The sequence below is a fragment of the Erigeron canadensis genome, chromosome 1 (assembly GCF_010389155.1).
Source record: "Erigeron canadensis isolate Cc75 chromosome 1, C_canadensis_v1, whole genome shotgun sequence".
Lineage (NCBI taxonomy): Eukaryota > Viridiplantae > Streptophyta > Magnoliopsida > Asterales > Asteraceae > Erigeron > Erigeron canadensis.
In genome coordinates, this window is record NC_057761.1 from 20,677,097 (window position 1) to 20,701,000 (window position 23,904).

General features: G+C 33.3%; 2 protein-coding genes across 2 annotated transcripts; both read right to left on the minus strand.

Annotated features, from left to right (window-relative positions):
- Nucleotides 1–2,368: 2,368 nt before the first annotated feature.
- On the minus strand, nucleotides 2,369–15,765 carry LOC122602045 (DExH-box ATP-dependent RNA helicase DExH3). Its single transcript, XM_043774781.1, has 20 exons — nucleotides 15,374–15,765; nucleotides 14,271–14,425; nucleotides 14,101–14,188; nucleotides 13,424–13,666; nucleotides 12,866–12,961; nucleotides 12,147–12,335; nucleotides 11,553–11,712; nucleotides 11,341–11,471; nucleotides 10,526–10,693; nucleotides 10,168–10,440; nucleotides 7,936–8,130; nucleotides 7,128–7,331; nucleotides 6,948–7,017; nucleotides 6,657–6,805; nucleotides 5,601–5,906; nucleotides 4,949–5,008; nucleotides 4,686–4,838; nucleotides 4,499–4,609; nucleotides 3,184–3,690; nucleotides 2,369–2,796 (listed from the first exon to the last, which is right to left on the minus strand). The coding sequence occupies exons 1-19, from the start codon at nucleotides 15,716–15,718 to the stop codon at nucleotides 3,220–3,222; spliced, it is 3,567 nt and encodes a 1,188-aa protein (XP_043630716.1). The 5' UTR covers nucleotides 15,719–15,765; the 3' UTR covers nucleotides 2,369–2,796; nucleotides 3,184–3,219.
- Nucleotides 15,766–17,282: 1,517 nt separating this feature from the next.
- Nucleotides 17,283–19,600, minus strand: LOC122586695 (WAT1-related protein At3g18200). The gene is made up of 7 exons (XM_043758682.1): nucleotides 19,407–19,600; nucleotides 18,994–19,056; nucleotides 18,762–18,878; nucleotides 18,399–18,642; nucleotides 18,104–18,262; nucleotides 17,792–17,943; nucleotides 17,283–17,457 (listed from the first exon to the last, which is right to left on the minus strand). The coding sequence occupies exons 1-7, from the start codon at nucleotides 19,598–19,600 to the stop codon at nucleotides 17,283–17,285; spliced, it is 1,104 nt and encodes a 367-aa protein (XP_043614617.1).
- Nucleotides 19,601–23,904: the final 4,304 nt, after the last annotated feature.

Sequence of the window (23,904 nt, forward strand, 5' to 3'; positions counted from 1 at the left end):
AAGATTAGAAGATTAAAATGTAACTCATGAGTTCTATTTATAATAAGAGAACTTAGAGTTTTAAATGTAACCCATGAGTCTCTATTTATAATAAGAGAACTTAGAGTTTTAACCCCGATATTTATTGTGTGCTACATTAGTCCCTGAAGTTCCAATCATCTAATGGGAAACCCTATAATATGTTTTTAAGAGTAAATACGCCCATCGTATATTTACTAGATATAGGGATTTCAGTTATCGTCAATTATCATATCACGAATGATAAACGATCAGTGACAGTCACATTTAATGTGGTTCCAACAAAACAAATTACAAACTAATTGTTACAAACATAGGTAGCATGTGAGATGGTTAAATTAAACAAGAGATAGAAAGAATAGGGAGAACACGTAGAGGTAGTTTAATTGGTGGAAGTTAAGTTTGTAAAAATTTGTTTGTAAACCTAGAATTACTCATTTTTTTATTATAAATGTTCGTTTCACAAACGACATTCCAACCAAATAATGTTAACACTAATAAGAATATACGTATGCATAGGTGAATCATGAATGACTTACATCAAAAAAATGTTAATCGCTAATAAGAATATGCGTATGCCTAGATGTATTTGTTGTTACAAATGTTCGTTTCACAAATGACATTCAACCAACTTATTAGACTCGAGCGCCCTCTATAGTTACGAATTTGTATGGCGAAAAAAATTGCGATTGGGGATTTTTTTTAATTCTTTAATTTAATAAATAACTAAATATAATATTATTAAATTAGATATTAACCTATAATGATAAATATTTTTGAAATTATACTAATTTTGGTAAATAAGTTTGCCCACCATACTAATTTGAGAAAAAAAACTTAACATAATTTTAAAACTATACTGATTTGGTAAACATTTTTGAAAGTATACTAGTTTGGTAAATAAAATTTTCCACTACACTAGTTTTGGAAAAAACTCTAGAACTAATTATATTTAATAAGGAATAATTTATAATGACAGAAACTATTACACCAAAAGGTGAGCACCGAAGTCAGCTACTAGATTATATTGAAAACGTGGGTAGCAATAGTTAACAAACGAATCCTCGTGATTCTTTCTGGTAGGCAACTAAAGTTGTATTGTATATATTGTTATATGAAGTATGCCATATATGTTATAACTTACATCACAATGTTTATATAGAAGGATCAAAAAATGAAAGTGCACGCTATATTTGCTCGTAGCTTTAATCAACAAGACCAGAGAAGATTTGGATATTGTGCATTATTTGGATATGTATATACATTCGGGTGGAATAGATAAATGAGGTGGAATATCTACATGGATAATAAATAAAGGTAAACAAAAACTAACGATACACGTCAGCATTTTCTGTTAGGAACATAACGTAGATTCCATAAAACATGTTTTTGACAAGTTTAAGGTCATAAAGAATGCGTTTTTTGTTTGGACTCCAATAAAATTATTTGGTACAAATTGAGATACTTTCTAAACAATTAGCCCTTTGTAAAATCACCTTGTGTAATGATAATTAATAAAGGACATACTTAGACATTCAATCTTCGTTTTGTTTTAGCAACAAATTATAATCATACACTTTTTGTCACTTAATAAGAAAAAGTTCACTTTTCTAATGTCCTTTTTTCACACGTTTAAAAATTATGGAAAAATTTACAAACTTGTTCAAAATTAAAACAAAATGTTTACTTATACATGCGAGAAAAAATTTTCACATACGAGTAATTCGGGACTTGGACAAAATCTTGTGTTAAACAGATTCAAGCGAAAGTTGGAAGTCTTGTGAAACTACATCGACTGATGCTCTCATCCGATAGAAGGTGATAGAAATTGGCTTTATAAAAAAAATTTGAATTCTTTGTCATCCAACCATATGACTATGTAAAACGCTATTCGAACGTTTGCTATTTTCTTGCATTCAGATAGTCTTGAAGCATTTTATCCTGTGGATTACTTGTTCTTGATTAATACTCATTCCTCAACGCTTTAGGAAATAATTAGCCCGGACATTTGTAGGGAAAAAAGAGTGGCTTGTTTTTCTCCCATTTGTCGCACACCATAAAAGCTGAAAAGCTAGAAAGTTCTCCAAAACCCTACGCTTAGTTTACCTTTTAGTTTGTGGCTTCATATTGAACAGCAAGTATTTGTATATGACACTTCATAAGACATTATATCGTTATTATATCAAAGTGTTTTTATATGAAGATCATCTACTTCTTAAGCTTGAAAAACAGTTTCCCCGATGAGCCATTCCTCATTTAATGAATTAATTCAAAAGTGAAAAACCATATTTAGGCAAACAAGAGCATATAGCCATCATTCAAAGAAGACAAGTCTCAGTGTATGCTGAAATTTTCTGCCAAAAAGAATAACTAATTACATTTCGATCATACCTGGTTTAACATTTAAAGATGTGCATGCATACAACAATTGCCTCAATACATAATGTACGAAGAATGACCACAACATTCTGGTATTGGTAGTCAACTTCTACGTGCAAACACCCCTGGCTTTTTGTATGAATTGGCACCATGTCTAGCTTGTTACTTTGTCACTATACTAATGTATGACACTATTCGTTCCTAATCTTCCCCAAAAGCTCACCATCTGAATAGAAAAAAACAGAGGCAAATATATTATCATCACCTGGCACGGCACTTTGAATTCTTCAATTGGTGCAGGAATAAATTTGCCATCTATCTTCTCTTTAGTTTTGGGCTTCTTCAAAGTAAATAATAAATGCGAGATGAGTAAATCATTTGTGTAGCGCGTGTATTCCACTGCACAGAAGGAAATATAATGCTAGTATTAAAGGTAGATATAGGCGACTTAGGTAACAGGTCAAAGCATTTACATGTTGAAAGGAGGGATATGTGGTCAAAACAGGCAGGTCGGATTGGGCTCACCAAACTTCTTTTTAGTATTCTTTCCCGTTTCTCTATAAACAAAAAATACATCGACTACGTAAACCAATACTATTACAATGATAATCTAAATATTTATAGAAAATTATCAGATGGTTAAATTCATTATAACACACTTTGGGTGACCATCAACCCGTCTTGCCTGTTCAACTCAATTCCCTTATAGTTAAAAATATTGTTTGACCTGTTTGAGATAAAACACAAACCAAATTAACTAATGCACAAGTGTGTTGAAATTTTCACCTTTAGCTGATATCGTGGATTTTGGGTAGGAAAGAACTAACGAACCCGACTCTTCTTTGTGCTTTTCTTTAGAATGGTCGATATATGGTCAATCGCCTTTTGTGATGATTGGGTCTCACCCGTTAACCACTGAAGAGCCTCAGCAGCAGCACTTTTTTCGGCAAGTTTTTTACTACCACATGGCTGCCCAGCAAAATCCAAACCATTGAACAACACAGTTGACCGGAATTTATTGTTTTTCAGCTGTGACGTCTTGTAGGTAGGTGGTTGATGACCCGCTCTGAGAAGCAATGTTTGCAGGTGATTCTTTGAGTTATCATTCTCAGCTATACTGCCATTTATGGAAGACGTTCCTTTTTTCTCTGCTTCTTTTCCGGTGTTCTTTGATACTGGTGAAGCTTTACGGCCATATACGAATCTACCCTCACATCGGTCCCCTGACACTAATAGTTTCAGCGACTCCAGAAGTTCATTGTGGTTGCCTATGTCTATTTTCGGGTTCAGAAGCTGCAATTGGAATTATTGAGAAATTAAACAAGCCATGAATTCTGGTAACTATATAGTTCAGATAATTAGCTTTGAATGATCATTTCTATACCAGCTGTAACATGATTGATTAAGTTAAATGTGAAAAAGTTTCAGACTAATGAGTTAATTCTAGGATTCGTCCATTCATTTTCTTGGTTTACATCCCTTAATGGAATAGATCCAAACTACCAACTTTGTTGCGAGTTACATCTCTAAAGAGGGATGTAACCAAGAAAATGAAAAACCACAGGGATGTAACTCGCAGAACTAACGGCATCAGGGATGTAACTTGCAACAAAACTGAGTAGTTTGGACCTAATGGACAAAAATTCCTAAAGAGAAATGTAAAATGCACAAACCATAGAGATGAATCCTACAATTAACTCTTTTATTTATCATCAAATCACAAAAAATAAAATAAAATAAAATAAAAGAAAAAAGAAAGAAAGAAAGAAACAAAAGATAAATCTCATAATCTAAAAAAAAAAAGATAAATCTCATAAAGAAGAATATCCTTTCTAAGCATTTTATTGATAATTTACTCAGACTATCACCTATTCAAACACCGAAAGCAATCCAAAAACCCAAATACCATCTCCAGCAACATGTCCTATTATCACTACTTACGTGAAATTAATAATATATGATCACGTAATCAATTTCTAAACACACAAGCAAACACCCCCAACTTGTCATGGACACATGGACAATAGAAATACAAAAACTCAACATATTTTATTCTAGTTACTGACAAGAACTCGATATACAAATGATCACGCTCACTTACCTTGACCTGGATGAGTTCATCGAGCTCTCTCTTTAAGGCAAGATAGGTGCCTGCCAAGCCAGGTTTCATAAAGAACTCCAAGTAGCCCCCCAACATTTTCAAGTGTCCATCCTATTAATATAAAACTTGAAGTTTAACAATTTCCATGTCATTAGGAAAAAAATGCAATTGAAAAAAGTATACGTACCAGACCACCTCTTGAAACACTTCCTCCAAATAGAAGAACTACAGAATCTGACACAGCTGTTGAATCCCTTAGAAAAACCGAATTCACTTTCACCTTTTCATTGAATACCAGCCATGGATATGGGATTGTTGGTTCTTGCGAATTAACTGAATTCTGTATGGAAAGATGGAGAAAATACATACGAATCAACTGGAAGTTGTAAAATATGAAATTATGTTGAAAGTCACTGCTTTGAGAACAACAATATAGCAAAATAGACTTACTGAGTAGAGCAATACAGGACCATCTTCCATTGTTTTCAGTGACACTGAAGTCTTTTTGTTCTGTCAAGAAAAAGCATACATGTTTTCATCAACAAATATATCAACAAATTGATGAAATGGATTAGAACAGTTCTTGGTAATTCAAGAAGCAAAGATCTCGTAAAATAAAAGTCTCAGTGACTCGACTCAATTAATTCATATCCAGAATAACAACCCTAATGCTACACTAATATTAATACTAACCCTATAGCAAGCTATTATTAATAAAGGAAATTTAAATATTACCATGTAGAATATAAATACGAATACTTAATTTAGATATCCAGTAGAACGTAGGTTGCATCACAAACTTAAGCAGCTGGACAGCGGAGGCCAGTTTCTACTTTATTAGAGGAAGCAACTTTGATGCATTTACTAATATGGTTGACTTTGGTTATGTTCCATCAGAAACAAATCATATGTGTCAAACCGAAGGAATTACATTATAAGGAAACTAATCGAAACAGAGCAAAGTTATGCTTATGAGAACAAATTTAAGGCAAGGAAGTTTACTACAAACATTTGAAGCTTAACTCAGATTCTCAGAAGGGTGAAAGGCCAATTGAAAAGGATTCCAACGATATATATATATATATATATATATGATACTTACCACAACAGAGCAAATTCCTGGGAAAAGACCCGAGCAGATGATGGCTCGGATGAGATCTTGGTCATGGCTCCATGTGTTGCATCTCTCTATATTATCAACCAAGCCACCATCCTTGAGCAAATAATGGAATTGCTTCTTAAGCGAATCAATACCTCTCAGAGTTTGTGAAGATAGGAAATTTCTCCAGCAGTACTCGTGACCCGATTGCTGTCTTTCAGCCGCTTTCCAACCATCATAAGCACGAAGAAGAGCAAGGTGGTCGCTATTATCACGTCCAGAGAACTGGGCTTTTGCTGACTCGGCAAGCTATTAAAGCAAAAGAATTGAGAAACAATTAAATGAAACTTATATATGGAAAGTATACGTACGAATGTAGTTGCCTTCCAAACTGAAATCATAACTGGGAACTGGATAAACGCATAAATCACAAGAGCATGCAAATACACCCCTCCATTATGGAAAAGATACTTCATCTTTTCATTTAAAGACTTGAGGTAATTTGATAATAAACACAAAATTCAAATAGATGATCAGAAACTCAATACCAACAAAGTGAATTATCGAGCATGGTTAATGTATACATTGAACTTAAAGGTGTTGTGTTATTTCTTCAGAAGTTGATCCATTTTAAAATTTAGGTAGTAATTAGATGTGGCAATTACAACCTATTTAATAATAAAAGGGACATCAAGCTTATGAATGAGTCAGATAGGTAAAATATACAAATATAAATAAATAAATATACGAGGGCAGGTCAAACAGGTTGGAAGAGCCCTTAAGAGTGATTGCTTTTGACCCCAACCTGCCATACCTTATCCCATCGGCCAATTAGGCCACCTATAATAAGAGTGACTAAATTTGGTTCTTTGGTTGTGGAATCAATAAGTTTGATACTTCTAATAAAACATGTCATGTAATTTAGGTTTTGAAAAAGATAATAATTATCAGCTTGATCCAGCAAGTTGGTTTCCATAATTCCATCTAATAAAGATTCATAAAAATTAGAATCTGTCCTGACAGGCAAGGCTCACTTGATAATAACCACATGCTACTTACATCCTTTTTGTCAAATGGCATCAAAAATGGATCTCGGGCACTTAGACCAGCAACGACAGTCACTATTGGATCAAGGCAATTGAAAATGGCCCCTAATATCAACATCTTACCAAGCTTGGGTTCTACTGGAAGCACTGACAATTTACGGCCTGCAACAAAAAAAAGTTATTTAGTTGAATATTTTCAAAGGATAAATGAGACCAGTTAGGCTAAATACTGTCATATGTGCAACAATTCTAAATATTCAAAACGTAACAAAAAAATATCAAATGAATCCATGGTGAATATTACCCAACACTGTAAGATTTTCTTGGTCATCTAGAGCCCCAATTACTTTTAAATATTCAATAGCATTCTGAACCTGGAATTTGGAAAAATACGGATATCATGTTGAGAATCATAGAATATTCAGCAGAAGCACGTATTCGCAAAATATAATTTTCATTTGAGTAAGCTTATGTTCAAACTTACTGATAAAGGTTCCGGTGGCTGCAAGGCCCTTGATAAGAACTCAGAAATACTACCTAGTTGCAGACTTTTAATTTGAAGGCATAAAGATTGTAAGGGTGTCCTCAACAACTCTGGCAGCTGATACTCAGCAAAAGAGTCATATACAAACTTGGGATACAAATGATAGCATTCACCTGGTTGCACACGCCCTGCTCTTCCTCTCCTCTAATCAATGGATAAAAAGTGATAAGCACACATAGAGATAAACAAACCATACCAACAGAGAAAATACTGGTAACAAAATGGGCAGGTTAGGTAACTGATAAAACAAACAGTTTGTAATACACAGCTTTTAGTACTAGTCAATATGGGCGGGCAGCTTGGGTTGGTCCTTCAACACTTTTCTGTCCTTATATATATACATACATATATATATAATGTGTTAAATACAATTACATAAATGATTATATATAAGGATTTAGAAAACCATTGGCAGTACACCATTTCCAAAACCTGTCTTGGCCCATTGACGTGTTTGTACTTTAGCTAAACTAAATTACGTGAGCCTTTAAGAATAAACCAGACCTATAGACAGAGCCCTTCGTGAAGCTACTTAAATAAAAAAATCTTACTACTTCCTGCACTGTATAGAATGTGGTACCCTTATCCAATGAATGTCAAACCTTATTTTGCAAGATTCAAATTTCAAATCCTAAAGCACTTTTAAAACAATTCCATTGTCAACATGTTTTACATTTGAAATAGGCATCATTTCTATCTAAAAATCCAAGAAAATTATAGTTCTTGTTGTAATTTAAAGTAGTCATACTTGATGAGCAGAAGCTTTTGAAATCCAGGCCGGAAGCAAACATGGAGTATTGTTGAGTGCATCGTAGGACGTCTCTTTAGCTTTTCCACAGTCAACCACAAAAACTACATCATTGATGGTGATGCTTGTCTCAGCCATATTGGTGGCTAGAACTATTTTTCTGATACCATCTTCAGGTTTATTGAATATCAATTTCTGTGAACCCACAAAGAATGAAGTAAATAGGAATTAGACAACTAGAGAAAAATTTATTTCCCGATTACATTAAATGGAGTTCGGAAAATACTAAAGAAAATTTTTACAAGAAATAACAAATCTGCATATAGAAAACATCAAAGAGCTTCTATATTAAGGGGTAAAATTTTGCTAGGGCATCCATACTAATTGCAAACACTTCAAGCAACTTTGCTACCAGTATGACCAATTTGATCCACTTGGTTTCATTTTTAGATACCCTTTTGGTTTGACAAATGTGATTAGGGCTTCAATCAAGTAAAGCTTTTAGCAAGTTCAAGCTTGAGCATAAAATTTTTTACCAGTATGACCAACTGCAAACCCTTTTGCAATGGTATCCATAGCTAGGGCATCCATACTAACTGCAAACCCTTCAAGCAACTTTGCTACCAGTATGACCAATTTGACCCACTTGCTTTCATTTTTAGATACCCTTTTGGTTTGACAAATGTTATTTGGTCTTCAATAAAGTAAAGCTTTTAGCAAGTTCAAGCTTGAGCATAAAAAATGAGCACAAAATCTCTCATCAACCATTTTTGAACGATATGTGCTATGTACGTAATACCTGTATATATGGAGTTTTCAAGAATGTTAATTCAGGAAATCTATTCTTGTTAGACAACTTAAAATGCTTTAAATATAAGATCAACTATTACTCCAAACTTTTATAAATAAACTGAACATCTATTGCCATAAAACTTATCAATTTAAATTTTACATTTAACCAGATTTTCAAGATTAAGACACAAAAACCTCACATACACATTCAAGCTTTTCCACTCCAAGATCAAGCTGATCTTAAATCCTTCCCAACCGAGCTCAAGTCTGCGTCATGAAGACTTTTTGAGCTATTCTGAAAAACTACCTTAATTTAGAGGGGTGAAGCCAAGCTTTTGTGGCTCAACTCGTTTAGAACCCTATGTTTGACCCATTTTACATACAATGATAGCCCAAAACCAAAATCAACCCAATCACATATAAATGGCAATAAATTGTTACACTAATTTCACATTACCTGAACAGTGGTATACACCAAATTTCATAGACATGACTCAAAATCATCATACATAAACTCCTTAAAGGTCAAATGATGATTGGTGTAAAGTTAAAAAACTATCCATGTTATCACTGTTGCAAAAACTAGTAGCATATTCCTTGGCGACGACTCTTGACTTGGATTTCTGGCGAATCGAGTTAGCCCGACTCAGAGTACAAAATCAGTTGTCGGTCATACTTGGGTTAATAGAATATATCAATCAATATTTATTTTTTCGAAGTTTGAAGTATTATGTTAATGTTTCTAAGCAATTAGGTTGAACTTTGAAGTATTACATTTATGTTTCTAAACTATGTTTAAGTTAAATAATTCTAGTCTACTTTAGATTTTCAATTACATAAAATATCAAAAATTATTACTTTCTTTTTTATATACAAAAATCTCTATAAGATTACTCCTCGAGTTGCCAATCACTCATGACTCGGACCCCGGCAGAGCCGAGTCAGAGTTGCTAGTTCCCATGGTAGTAATAATCGGCCGGATTGGCCGAGAAATCGAGATCAGATCAGGGATCGGCCATCTCAGGAGATAAGTCGGACCAGATTGAACTAAAAATCGGTCAACGGCTCAGAATCAACGCAACATTGGTAAAACTCGGCCAAAAATTAGCCGACTCGGTCAAAAATCGGCTGACTCGGGTCAAAACTGTGGTCAATTTTTTCTTTAATAAACTTTGAAAAATAATTTTAAATTGGTTTAAGTTTATGCTAATTGTTTAAAAGTTTGAAGTATTATGTTAACGTTTCTGAACAATTGTGTTTAACTTTGAAGTTTTTTGCATACAACTTCATAATCTATTTTTTTTGTATAAAAAGAACCCAATCGGATTTCTCCCCGATCCGATCCAGAGTTATCAAAAAATCTCGTCTCCCCACCCCCTCTTGCCGATCCGATCCAGAGGTCACAAACCTCGCGAGTTCCCAAACCTTGTGCATTATTACCTGTTCTGAGCTGTCCATAGAACCATGGCATGCAAGCAGCAAGACTTTGCTTGGATCTCCCAGTAGCGGATGAGCCTGGAGTTGATCCTTGAGAGAATTTATGTCATCCCAACCAGTCATAAATACCAACACAGCCCCTGGCCTTTCTTTTCTACAAATATGACAAAGGACATTCTCAATAAGATTGAACCCAATTGAATCTGGGTTCCAACATGATAGAGAATCCCTAGTCCTCGGATTATAATCTCTTAAATCCACAGTTTCGAGTGCTTCCTGTTTCAATGCACAAACTTTTCCTTTTACTTGGAATATAAAAAAATGCAGACAGAAAAAGAAGAAGGCTCATGTAATCCTATACCTCAGCAGCTGAAGCAATTTGACTCTTTCTTTTACGAAGAGTTTGTTTCTGCATTTTCCAACTTTTCTCTTGGCCATAGTTATCGATTTGATTATATGTTGACAACCTATATCCAGTCATTTCCAAAACATTCTCAAGAAAATAACTCCTTACTGGATAAGTGAAACCCTGCCAAGAAAAGTTCACAAGAAAAGAACAAGATTAGTATTATTGACGACACATAGAAAGAGTATCCAGATAACCAACAATAACTGTCAATAAGGAACATTATCTAAGTCAGTTTTCAGATGTGTGTTTTCAAACTGATTATGTGATTTTCAATATTGAGGATTAGAAGCTGTAAAATGTTATGATGCATGTGGTAATGCTTGGATATTCTCTTATGTTTGAAGTTGTAGCAATTGAATACTTATTGGTTTTATTGTATGGCATATTCTTCTTGTATGCTGAATATAGATAACATGATGAAATAAGACAAATTATAACTTAATATGTTTAAAATGTAGAATAGGGCTACATAAAAAATCCAAAGACATAATTTCCGTCTGCCAAAAAGAATTAGTTTTGCCTCAAAGAGTCAGTTTTGGTACATCAAAAGGTCAAGACCCTATAATTTATATATTGTTAATAAAGTAACAATCATCCCCTAAAAATGGTAGCTTATGCTTGGTCAGATAACGCACATCACAAATCTCCTATGAATGGCAGTTTACGCTCAAACTGTGCATTATCACAACTTGAATAAAGATGATGAAGTGTCACATGTACGGTCAAAATGTGAAAAATTGTACTATTAAGTAATATGGAAAACTTACAGGAATATGGATCATTGGAGCCCCCCCAAAGTAAGAGGAGAAAAGCTCGGCATTTAGGGTTGCACTCATCAAAATTAACTTGAGTTCAGGTCGGCGAGGAAGTAACTCCTTCAGAACAATCAGTAAAAAATCTGCCACAACATGAGTATATATCAAGAAAAGGTAATGATTTACATAGTTAAAAGTGTCGCACATTTTTTCCTAATTAATACCTTCATTCATCCCTCGTTCGTGGATCTCATCAACAATAACATGAGTTACACCTTGCAAGCTCCTGTCAAGTAGTAACCTTCTTAGCAAAATGCCAGTAGTGCAAAATAGCAGACGAGTATCCTTTCCTTTAACTCCCTCAAGGCGAACTTTATACCCAACCTTTGAAAAAAGTTAAAAGGATCAAAATGTTAGCATTGTACAATCGGGAGGTTGCAGTTAAAACCCATTTACCTATTACAGGGTCGATTTGGGTTAGGTTTCTTCTGTAACTGGTCAGAACTCAGAACTTGAAAAAGGTAACGTGTCAATTTCAAAAGAAGTCACTAAAACTGTGCTCCTAATACATACAACCTCCTACACGTTATGTGAAGGACCTTACATTAAATTTCTAGTATTTGGATTTAGGTAACCATATTTACACTGTATATCGTTTTAGGTCCACCAAATAGAATCGACCCGTTTAAATGATTACTATAAATTTACCCATTTTTGACCTGTTACTCTACCCAGCTGACACTAATGTTGCCACCTCTGACAAGATTATTCAGAGCTACAAACTTGCTTATATATACAGTAGTAGATAAAATAATTACAGAGTCACCAAGCTTTTCCCCTCGTTCAGCAGCAACCCTCTCTGCAACTGACATAGCAGATATTCGTCTGGGTTGGGTACAGATAATATTACATTGAGCTCCGCGAGCAGCTTCAATTTCTGATTCTAAGATGTACTGAGGCAGTTGAGTCGTTTTACCACAACCCGTTTCACCAGACACCACAATAACCTGCCAATTAATGACCATATATATTTTCATAAATAAGTAACAGATCATGTAAATGGTCTAACATTTTTCTGCTTCACAGCGGTGATATCTTACAATATGGAAACAAAACTTTGACATAATAATTCAGATTGGTTAACAAAAAGAAAGATTAGCCAAATTTAACTCTCAAAGATTTTAGGGCATCGACGATGACGTCCAGATGTTCAATCTCCTACATATTTGGTTAGCTAAAGCAGGAATAATGTCTCTCGTTTTGTTAAAACCAATTTTAAAAGCAATTCCCTTTGACCCAGTAGTCAAACCATAAACAGCCATATGATAATAATTAACACATTTGACGATCAATATTGACGAAACCACTGCCGATAGCATGCCATAATGACTTACATTAGTGGAGCAACATGGTACAAAAACTCTTTTTTTGTACCACAAACTTGGAATTAGAAAAAAAAAAAAAAAAAAAAAAAAAAAAAGAAAAAGAAAAAGACAGATAGAAGTTTAAGAGAAGAATTAAAGAATCCCTAACCTACCTGATTTCTGGAAATAGCATTTAACAATGCTTCCTTCTCTTTATAAGCAGGTAGACTTCTTCGTAGTTCTTGCATCTTTTGGCCTTCGGCAGATTCCTACATATAAAGATGTCAATGATCTGAGAAGGATTAAAATACCATTTAACAATCGTTTAAATGCTATCACCCTATCCGTGTAATTAAAAATAATGTGCAAGTTACAAATGACTGAATGAGTTAATCAGGATAGCAGATTCAGAGATAGACACCTATCTAAGGGCCAAATGGTCCTCAAGTTGCCCAAAGTTTTGTCGACCAATATTAGTTCGTTATTAGAATAAGTTAATTTTTGTTAACCCTTAATTGTTTATAGAAAGTTATAAAAAAAACTGGAGAGGTTGTTAGGGCTTAACTCAACCCCAGGTAGCAATTCAATGACTAAAGCTGTGTAGGCAATAACCCAACCCACCCCCATTTTGCTGCCTCAAATATGCATCAAGTTTGAGAGAAAAGAAAACTAACAAAAAGTGCCACTCATCTATCTCAATGATCTACTTTTCAAAGAAAGCGGATAGAAACCTGCCAATCTTGTTGGATATTTCGTAGATGAACACTTCTCCGCCTGAGAATTCCCTCTGCAACAGGACTTCGTTTGATAGGCTCATCTTGCTCATGAAGTCCTTCCTCAGAAAATAGATTTGTGGATGTGCTTGATGTAGGTAAACTGTTATTAGGATAACCATCTCTAGTAACAGATTTTTGTGAAAGGTATGACTTGAGATGATAATCAACCCGACTATGTAATTCTGAAGAAAGAACCACCTACAGAAAATTAAGAATGCTCACACCCACATGCTTTCAACTATGCTATATATAGTGTTTATGGACAAAACCCCTGCAGGTCCACCTAATCCTTTATATGTATCTAGACACTACAAATCACGTGTTATTTCGACAAGTTAAACTGCAACAGAACAATTATATGAGCCTTTGTGGGTATATGCATATAAAAGTTTTTAAATAATCTTTTGTATGCAAGTAATCAAGCGTGCATGAATCGACCCATGACTTTTATATAAAAAAAGGTTGCCAATCTAGGCTTCAACACTAAAACTGCACTTTCAAGTCTTAATTTGTTTATACCAGTACTAAAGTTTCCGAAATCATAATCACATTAAAACTTCGTATACATGTGAAGTATCATTGATAGTTATGACGCCACGGTGAGGAACAATGAAAAGGACATGAATACATACCTCTCTTTGAGGACGTTTATCATCTAGATCTGGTCTGTAATTTGGCAAAGGAACTTTACTAAAGACAACTACTTTTGCATATTGACGGCTGCAAAGATTATTATAATCAGAGCACAAAGACAAATACAAACAGTCGAAACATAGAATTTGGCCATTGAAGCTAAATATACCTCTGTAACCCCATCCGAGTTGCCAGTGCTGAGAGTTGGTCAAAATCTCTCCTGTCCTTTTTCTCTCGTGAAACTAACTCTTGCTCATCTTTATTTCGGATTAGTGTAGTAAGCTTATATTGCCACTCATCGATGTTATCGAGAGTGGAAGCCCCCTGGTCAACAACATATAAACAATGAAGTGATATGTGGTGAGATAGTAGCCATATTAACATGTAAGCTACAATTATAGCTAGCAAGGCAACCGTTTATCATCATAAGCAGCCATGCTATTTTCTCAAAATTTGGATTGTCTAAAGTCTAAACGCTCATCTTCATTGAAGGTAAACATCTTAAGTTCAATGAGATATGCCCACCTGGTTTATACTTTTCCTACGCACACAAACATTTGCTACATTTGCTAAATTAAAATGTCATTCAAATATAGTTCAATAAGTGGAGTACGTGTAAACAAAAACAGTATTTATTAAGCCAATATAATGCATAAAATAAATCTAAAACCATAAGTTCAACCATATAAAATAATTAAATCATGAGCCCTCTTAAGCTAGTTCCATGATTCTCCTTTAACTAAGTGCCACCCAAAATTTAAAGCTCATTCTCACTACTAAAAAGCCGTAAGCTTTGAAATGTTCTTACGTAAGGCATTAGAGTTTTGCAGTCGTTCCCTTTTTGATAAACAATTTTAGATTAAAGTTATCAAACTACCAATTGTTTTCCACTATGGAGACAAAAATGTTGGAAAACACCACGAAAGGGTTCAGAAACCATCACAGGAATATCCTGATCAGACCGCATACATCTGACTCAAAGTCATTATCCCCGGGTAACGAAACCTCATCCGTTTACCCATTAATTCGGTTCAATTTGGAATACTTTAAAGAATACAAACTTATTACAACTAAGTTGAAAGCTACTTAATTCGAACCTATAGCCGTAAGCACTTAAACCAAACACTCCTCAGCACCCTCAAAAACGGTCATTTCGCACCCGTACCTAAAATATTACAATTCTATCTTTTCTAATGGTAAAGTTCAGTCCTTTTTAGTAGCAAACAACATCTAAAATACAAACAAATCGAAATCAAGAAAACCAAAACTAACCAAATTATGTGGAGAACATTGGAAATGTTCACGATCAGAGTCATCTTCAGACGCGTATTCGTCGTAAGCGTATCGGCCGTAAGGGAAACTTTGCTGTTGGTAAAAGTAAGGTAAGGAATAAGAATCATCATTTTTTCGGGTTTTTCGAATCAAGTAATTTGAAGAAGAAGAGGAAGATGAGCAAAGAAAGATTAAAGGTGGCCTTGATTTTAATAATGAGGGTTTAGGGTTTTTGATGAATTTAAGGGGGATTAAGTGGAAAGAACGTCTGAATGAAGAAGAGGTCGTGGATTTGAGAGATAGTTTTAAGTAAGTGTGGATGGATAATGGAGAATTTAATGGCATGATTGATTGAATGAATGTTTTAAGGGGTTTTGTTAAATTTGAGGGTTTTAGGATATGGAGGGAGGAAGAAAGGGTGTTCCTGTTCCTGTCTGCGTGGAAGAGGAACTACCAGTTGATTTTATGGAGTGTTGTTGTTTGTACTTTATTTAGCCCTTTTTACCTTTTACTTTTCTTTTATTTTTTATTTTTTTATTATCATTACTAGTCGGGAAATGGGGCAAGTTTAGCCTTCTCACACCGGGCTCGTCTCTTCCTCGTCAGTTACATGTCGCGTATGGGAAACCATTGGCCTAAGTCTTTACGTTGGTTTCATGCATCGGTTTTATAATTGATTTACCAACGATTGATAGACAAGCTTAATCAGTCCACCCTTCGATCACCATTTCAAAATAACTTTGAAAAAAACATTTTTTATCAAATCAACAGTTAACTTCACAGAAAAATTATAAATAAAGAAATTTTAAAATGTCAGTATATAAGTATTGGTGTGACGCTGATATGACAAAATTGATGACCAACTATCTTGTCACCAATAAAAACATAAATATCCATGCTACATTAGTTAGTACATAAAGTTATAAAGTATAATACCGTTAAACCGACATTTATTTTACATATATAAAACGAATATTAAATAAATCTAAGCTATTCATCCCCAAGTTACATATATTGGACCTAATCTCAATTACCATTACATCATTCACATTAAAGACCAACTTCCTGGATGAAATGATAGGAAATGTGCTATATGCAGATCAAATATAAGCTGAAGTAGATCCTTAACTTTCAATTAAAGAAGTGGGCATATACTTTGATAAAGATCTACACGAATATATGCTATGACCATGAACTAAAGAAAATTACATCATAAAATTTATTTGTGAGTTCTATTCATTCTATTTCAATTTATGACCTGACCGTTTAATCTACATGTAGGATAAATTTATGACCTACATATTGCCTTTTTGATGTAACAAATTTCATTCTATTTCAATTTTTTTGTTTTGATTCTTGTATCTAAATGTTCCAACCTTTTGATGTAACAAATTTCGGTATCCAGTGGCAATTTGCAATATAGCTAGTAGTATTGGCTTTATGCTAGTTATAATCCATCATGTTACGTATTATCTAATTTTCCTAATAATCAGGACTTCAGCCCGAAAGTTGTCTTGACAAACACAAGTTTACTTCCAAGAAAAAAAGATGAGAGAACAATTAAGGAAGTTAATGTAAATATGATATTGAAGTACAGTTTTTAAAGCCTCAAATTCAGCCACTTCAACTATAACGAGTGACGACATAACTTTAAAACACATATAACATTGTACAACATGATTTAATAGAGGTGATATTGGTATTACATTGATAAATTCACCACACATTACAAATATTATATACTCTATAAGTATTAATATGTCATTATTGTGGTTAATTGATCAGCTTATATATCACCTCAGAAAAATAATGTTAATGAAACATAAACTTACTTAATTTGGATATCTTGTTTAGATCCACTTGACAAGCCAACATGGCATGTTAGTACTCTTCATATTCTATTGTTAAGTCAAGGGATGTCAGAAACATTGGTGGATTCTTGATTTTTGCTGTCATCATCATCAAGAAGATGTTTTGTTAATGGACCTTCCTTTCTTTCTGCCCTGGCCAATATTCTCTGTTCTTCTGTTTTGCCCCATAGTACTGAGTATAGACCAATCATTATGAGAACTGCCCCCAACAATCTGCAGTCAACACAGTTATTTCAAATGATTACTCATATATTGGTCACCAGAATGTTTGTTTGTTTTCCTGGGTATTATTTAAATTTAACAATGTTATTCACTACTAGAAAAATGTTGATTAGTGACACAAGACATTTGGTAACGAAAGACACTTGGTCATTAATACCGTGTAATGACCAAATTTTCGTCAGTAATAGGCTAAATTTGGTTACCATTGCTGTTAGAGATCAAATTATGAGTGGTCACTTTTTGTCGGTATAGATCATGAAGAATAGTTTGGACAGGTTGGAAAACCGTAACAAAGTTTCAGGTAAGTAGTTAAGGATTTACTTACCCTCCAAGGTACAACTGATCATGAAGAATCGCAAAAGCCATAAAAGCAACAAGAACAGTCTGGACGGGCTGGAAAACCGCAACAAAAACAGGCCCTCCCTTTTGAATACACCATGTTTGAAGCCATAACACAATCCCAGATGAAATAATGCCCTAATACAGATACAATTTTTCTTTCATATACTGTTGGAAATAAATTGGAAGCATCTACTGTATACAAAAACTGGCTATTACTTTTGAAGGCCTGTAATTTGACTACAAATTTCGTTAAATGTATGACAAAGAAAATCAGCAGAACTTGTTTAATACTTACTGCATATAAGATGGTAAAAATCTCTTCCCCAGATTTAATTTTCCATTTCTCTGGATCCCTCTCGAAAAATGCTGCTATGACCATGAACTGAATCAGCCCAAAGAAGCATGTAAAAGAGGTGAGTGAAAGTTTGGCTGGGTACTTCTTTACTATGGGAGCCTGCAAAATATTATTTTTAACCATATTAACTTCTTTCTTGAATCCATAAATTCTTAGAGTCACAGGGCTAGTTAAATCGTTATAATCCTTCTAACCCGAAATAACTGAATGATAGAAAGATCGAAGGCCCTAATACCTGAAAGACCATCCAACCAGCCCATGATAAGCAGTGACCAATTAGGTAAATACAACCCCATGTCCAGTTAAGCATGTTTGTCGACCCGGTAAGAAGATCTTGATTATTGTTCACATTAGACGCATCTTGATGCACAAGTGGAGCTCCTTTGTAGAGGGTAATAACAGTTGCACCTCCTACACTTGCAATTGTGCCTATAACTTTTGCCAACCCATCTCTCCTTGATAGGTTTACTTTCTCAAGCCTAATATATATACAGCCCAAATAATATAGTAGTATATATTAGCTAACCTTTACTACCAAATGACTCATTAAATACTCATATATAACTTGTTTGTAGGATGTACGTATGTATATGTATACCTTAAAGTAGAGGCCATGAGAAAAGTAATGGCAGGAACCGAGTTTTGCATAGCAGAAGCAAAAGCTGGTGTTGCATAGTACAACCCGAGTATGTAAAATCCTTGGTTGGCTGTGATTCTTTAGATCAAAAACGAAGAAAAACAGAACAATTCAGCATGAAAGGACAAACAACCTATATAAAGTAACTTAATTAAGAAAACGACAAACAAATGTTGCGTTATTGATCACTTACCCGATTAGAGCCAAGAGGAAAAACTGAACGAGCAACGGAAATGTAAGGGGTGGTCTTTCTTTCCTGCAGGCAGAGAAAACATGAAAGGACATTTACTAAACACAAACAAAAAACTAGATGCTAATAATACTGATCATATGCATAACGCCTACATAGATTCGGTTATTTTTATTGTAATTGGCACACCTTGTTGATGAGTTTATATATGTTCAATACAGAATATTATTATGCTACAATGACTGATTATGTATATCAAAAATATATTTTAACTATTAATCAAGTATACATTGGTGACTTTGTTATGGATATCAAAAATATTTATGATGCTACAATTACTGATTATGGATATCAAAAATGAATCTTAACTATTAATCAAGTATACATTGGTGACTTTGTTACTACGACTTAATTACCTCTCATAGAAGTATGCAAACGGAGCCAAGAGAATTAAAGCGAGGAGGTTTCTGTAAATCGGGTAAACGACTGTACTTACACCAATATTGAGTGCAACTCTAGACACAATATGAAAACCTGCAAAACAAAGTTGCAAAACAAGAACTCCTATAAGAAGTTTCATTCTTCCAGAGACTTGAATCCCAGTTCTCATATTTGGCATCCTTTTGTTGTGAGTGATATATGATAGTATTACTTTGTGCTTCAGTATGTTTTTGATTTGGATTGGGGCATGCATCTTTTATAAGTACAGGGGAACATGAAAGTTGATAATTGTTTTTATATGTATTATTGGGTTAGTTATTTAGTTGATACATGCATGAGGGTTGCAAGAACTTTGTCATATGCATATGCCAAGTAATCATGTACAAAACATAGGATATGAACGCAATTATTTTGTTAGTTTATCATGTTAGCCTGATTTAAGATGATCTAAATGATCAATATTCATCTTAATATACCAAAACACACGACTTTTTATAAGTTTTCAAAAAATAACCATAAAATGGCTAAACGCACAAGTAGTGCATATCGCAAGGAGTCCCTGCGATTCGCTAGGATTGCATGTGAATCGCAACAAGTCCTTGAGATTTGAGATTTTCTATACTTGAAAGTTACGTTGTATTAATTATTTGATTTACATACGTTGTTTAATTTTTTTTAATCGTTTATGTAGTTGCAAGTATAGAAAGTATCACAAAAAAGTTACCTAGAAATTAAATTAAAAACAAAAGTCAAAATCGCAAGGAGTGTATTCGAATCGCAAGGACTGCTTGCGTTCCGCAAGCTCTCCTTGCAATTAATTTTGCGATTTGTGGATTTTTTAAAAATTCAACAAAAATTAGGTACTTTGATATACTCCGTATTTAAGATCGATTTTCGCTATATACGCTATTTTCTATTTATAAAAATGAGCATAGTACCCGTGGTTGCGGCGGAAATTTTTAACTACGTTTTTTGATGAACACATTGGTTAGATTATGTCAATTGTTTTAAAACTATATAGAAAGATCAATGTTAATTAAATTAGAATTAATTACAAATTGATAATAAATATAGTGAACTAATATAATAAAGCAAAAAACAAGTTTAAAATTCACCTTTCAAAAAAAAAAAATAGTGTTTTAGTATGTGAAAGAGCATTTTGGAAATCATAAGATACTGAAAAGGGCATTTTGAAAAAAAAAAAAAATTCTAATCCAATTCTCTTTATAAATAGTTAAAAGATATGACTACACTCGGCAAAATTTGATTCTCCATAGGTATGTAAATTGATTACCGATATGATTTCAAGCCTAAGGAGTTAACTTTTTTTTATATATATACACTAGTGGTCAGGCTCGTCCAATGGACGGGTAGTCTCAAAATATATTTATCAAAGCTAAAAAATTGGATTTCAAATATATTAAATAGATATACCGAAATCAACTTGAAAATTTGCTAGCTGAATAGCCACTCCATCGGTCAAAATACTCCAAGAATTATCCGCCCAACGAAAAAACATACGAAAATTAACTCCATATAAATATTGATTTCAGTTTACCCCTTTTTTTTCAACTTTAGTTAAATAAAAAATTTACAGTTTCTTATATTCTAAAAGTGTAAACTATATATATAAAAGTATAATTAAATATAAATTAAGTTAAAGTGTAAATTGGTGATGGAAAATCAAAAAGTGTAAGTTAATTATTTTAAATTGGGTTAAAGTGTAAATTGGTGATGGGAAACTAAAAAGTGTAAATTAATTGTTTTAGATTGGGGTTAAAGTGTAAATTGGTGATGGAAAACCAAAAAGTGTAAATTAATTTAGATTAATATTTAAAAAATTAGAGGATTAATAAGGATGAAGGATTAGACTCAAGGAGGTGGGTACACAACCCCCTCTTTTAGTTATATCTATACAACTAATAAAACAATAAGAATCCTAGCTTTATAAAGTCATCCAACTCAACTTAAAAATATTTTTAGACTTTGCCACGTAGGAATTTGCTACATTACCGATTTACATTTGATTTATTTTTACACAAATGGTGTTGTTGATGATATCAAAATATCTTAAGGTAAATGTTATCAAAAAAAGTGTTTAATAACTACGGTAGGTTGAGTGATTGTAATATTGACATGTCAGAAAAGTCAAAAGGTGACCAAAATTTAACCATGAACTATAACATAATCAATTTCCACATAATAAACTTATAGAATACCTATTTACTAATGTATAAAATAACTTGTATAACTAGCTAGTTATAGATATATACTTAGACATGAAGTAATAAACATAGTTTTCCTTTTTGGCAGATTTCCGTGTTTCCAACGATAGCATGATTCTCATAATCATGTTATGAGTTTTTTTTTATTTCGAAAAGAAATTTTTATTAATCACAATGTCGACTCACTCAAAAACGGAGTGGCCTAACTATAATGTGCAAGAGTATACAATTACATACAAAAATTGAAACAATTTCAATCCTTCCAGCTTAAGTCTCCATTTCTATTTTTATTCTTGAACCAAAAGAAGCTTGTAGCCTTGATGTCATGGAACACTTTCTCCACACAACTCTTTTTTTTTATAATAATGCTATAATCATCGCAATACCTAACAAAAATGGTTAAGTAACCACATTGTCGTAATTTTTTATTTCTCTTGACAATCTATGTGATGAAAAAAGTTGTGGGCCCACTTGATTCAAAGAAAAAAGTAAGCATCTCCTGGATATGAGAGAATTGAACTTTTGACCTCCATCTCTAGAGGTTTAGGCTCCAACAATGATTTAACCCAGTTGGTCTCCCCACTTGATCTAAGAAAATGAAAAATAAATTGGAATAATTTGCCGAGGAATCGTCAAACAATTTATAACTTATTTCTTATTAAACTTTATAATTTGTTTTTAATATGATTTTATTTTATTTAACATAAATTTTTCTTTTCTGTTTTGTGAGGTTTTTAGATATCGTTGTGAAAATAATAATTACAATTACAATAATAATAATATCTTGACTAGTGTTTCTTGTATCTATGATTGGATAATTTTGCTCCACATGGATTTGTTAAAATAATCTCAGCTATGAATGGGCTAGATCATATCAATAACCAAATCATGATTATATATAAGTTAATTATAACTTCAATAGTGAGAATATTCCATGCAAGAATAAGTGCATTGTGCATATCATGGTTTGGTATAGACATTATATTGTTCATGTATCTTAATGAGCTAAACTTTATATACCATTTGTCGGATAGCCAACTCACTATATCATATATTACTCGTATCTATTTTGAAATAATTATATACAAAAGAAAACATATTATCATTATAACTTATTGAAATCATAATATAATTGTTAAGAAACGAAATAGGCCTTTAAGAATTGATATCATATGGTTCGTTAATCTATTATGAGCAATGGGCAAGGATACAGCCTACGGGTCTACAAAAATAGGTGGTTTTTAAGGGTAAGAGTGTAGTGCCGATTTGCCAAAGTTTTGACAAGGTTCCACCCAATCATAAGTGAACACATGGCCAAACAAAAAGAAGCCTATTTTAGCCAAAAATAACCAAATTAAAGGGTGTAGTGGTTCCAAGTTTTTAATCGGCATGTTTTTGGTTTCAACACAAAAGACAAAAACAAAAAGTGGGTCCCTCCCTAATTTTATGAACAAAAAACTTGCCGAAAACTAGCCGATGTTGCTTTGTCAAAACTTGCCGATTTAACTTACCAAAACAAGCCAATGCATGTGGTATAGAGTTGACAATCAGCCGATTTAGCTGATGCTTTTTGCCAATGCTTTTTACCGACTACACCCTTACCCCTAATAGGATTTTAAAAAAGCGCATCGTGACAATTATCGAGACATTATTTTTTGTGATATCAAATGCATCTAATATGATAAGAAATTATGTTATGAATTTTTAATTGTGTTGGTCGACAGAGCCGACCCAACTATATTTGATACCCAAGCACATGCTTTGGGCCACCAATCTTCAAAAGCCCCCAAATATAATGGGAGGTGATGTTTACGTATTTAAAAAAAAATCAAGAGGCTATTCGGTAAAAAAAAAACTAATCTAAAAAAAAATATGTATTTTCTATCCTTCTTTCAAAATTAAAAAACCTACTCCATGCTATGTTGTCATCGTCTTCTTATGATATCTAATTAATTTTTAATTTTATTTTTATTTATGTTAACTAATTTGTGCATCTAAACTTTTTGATTTATTTATATTTAAATGTGATTTTGTAAATTAGTAGACTTCTAACTTTCTTTATTGATTGTCAATGTATCATAAATATGAATGTGGTAATTTGAAAAGAATTAAAAAGTTAAAAAGAAAAGCCTAGCAGCATCAGCAGGTAAAAGCAGGTATGTTTTTTTTTCGTTTACTTTACTTCGTATGTTAAGAAACTAGGTCCCTAAAATTGATCTCGTTTAAGGCCACCAAAAAGCTTAAGGCG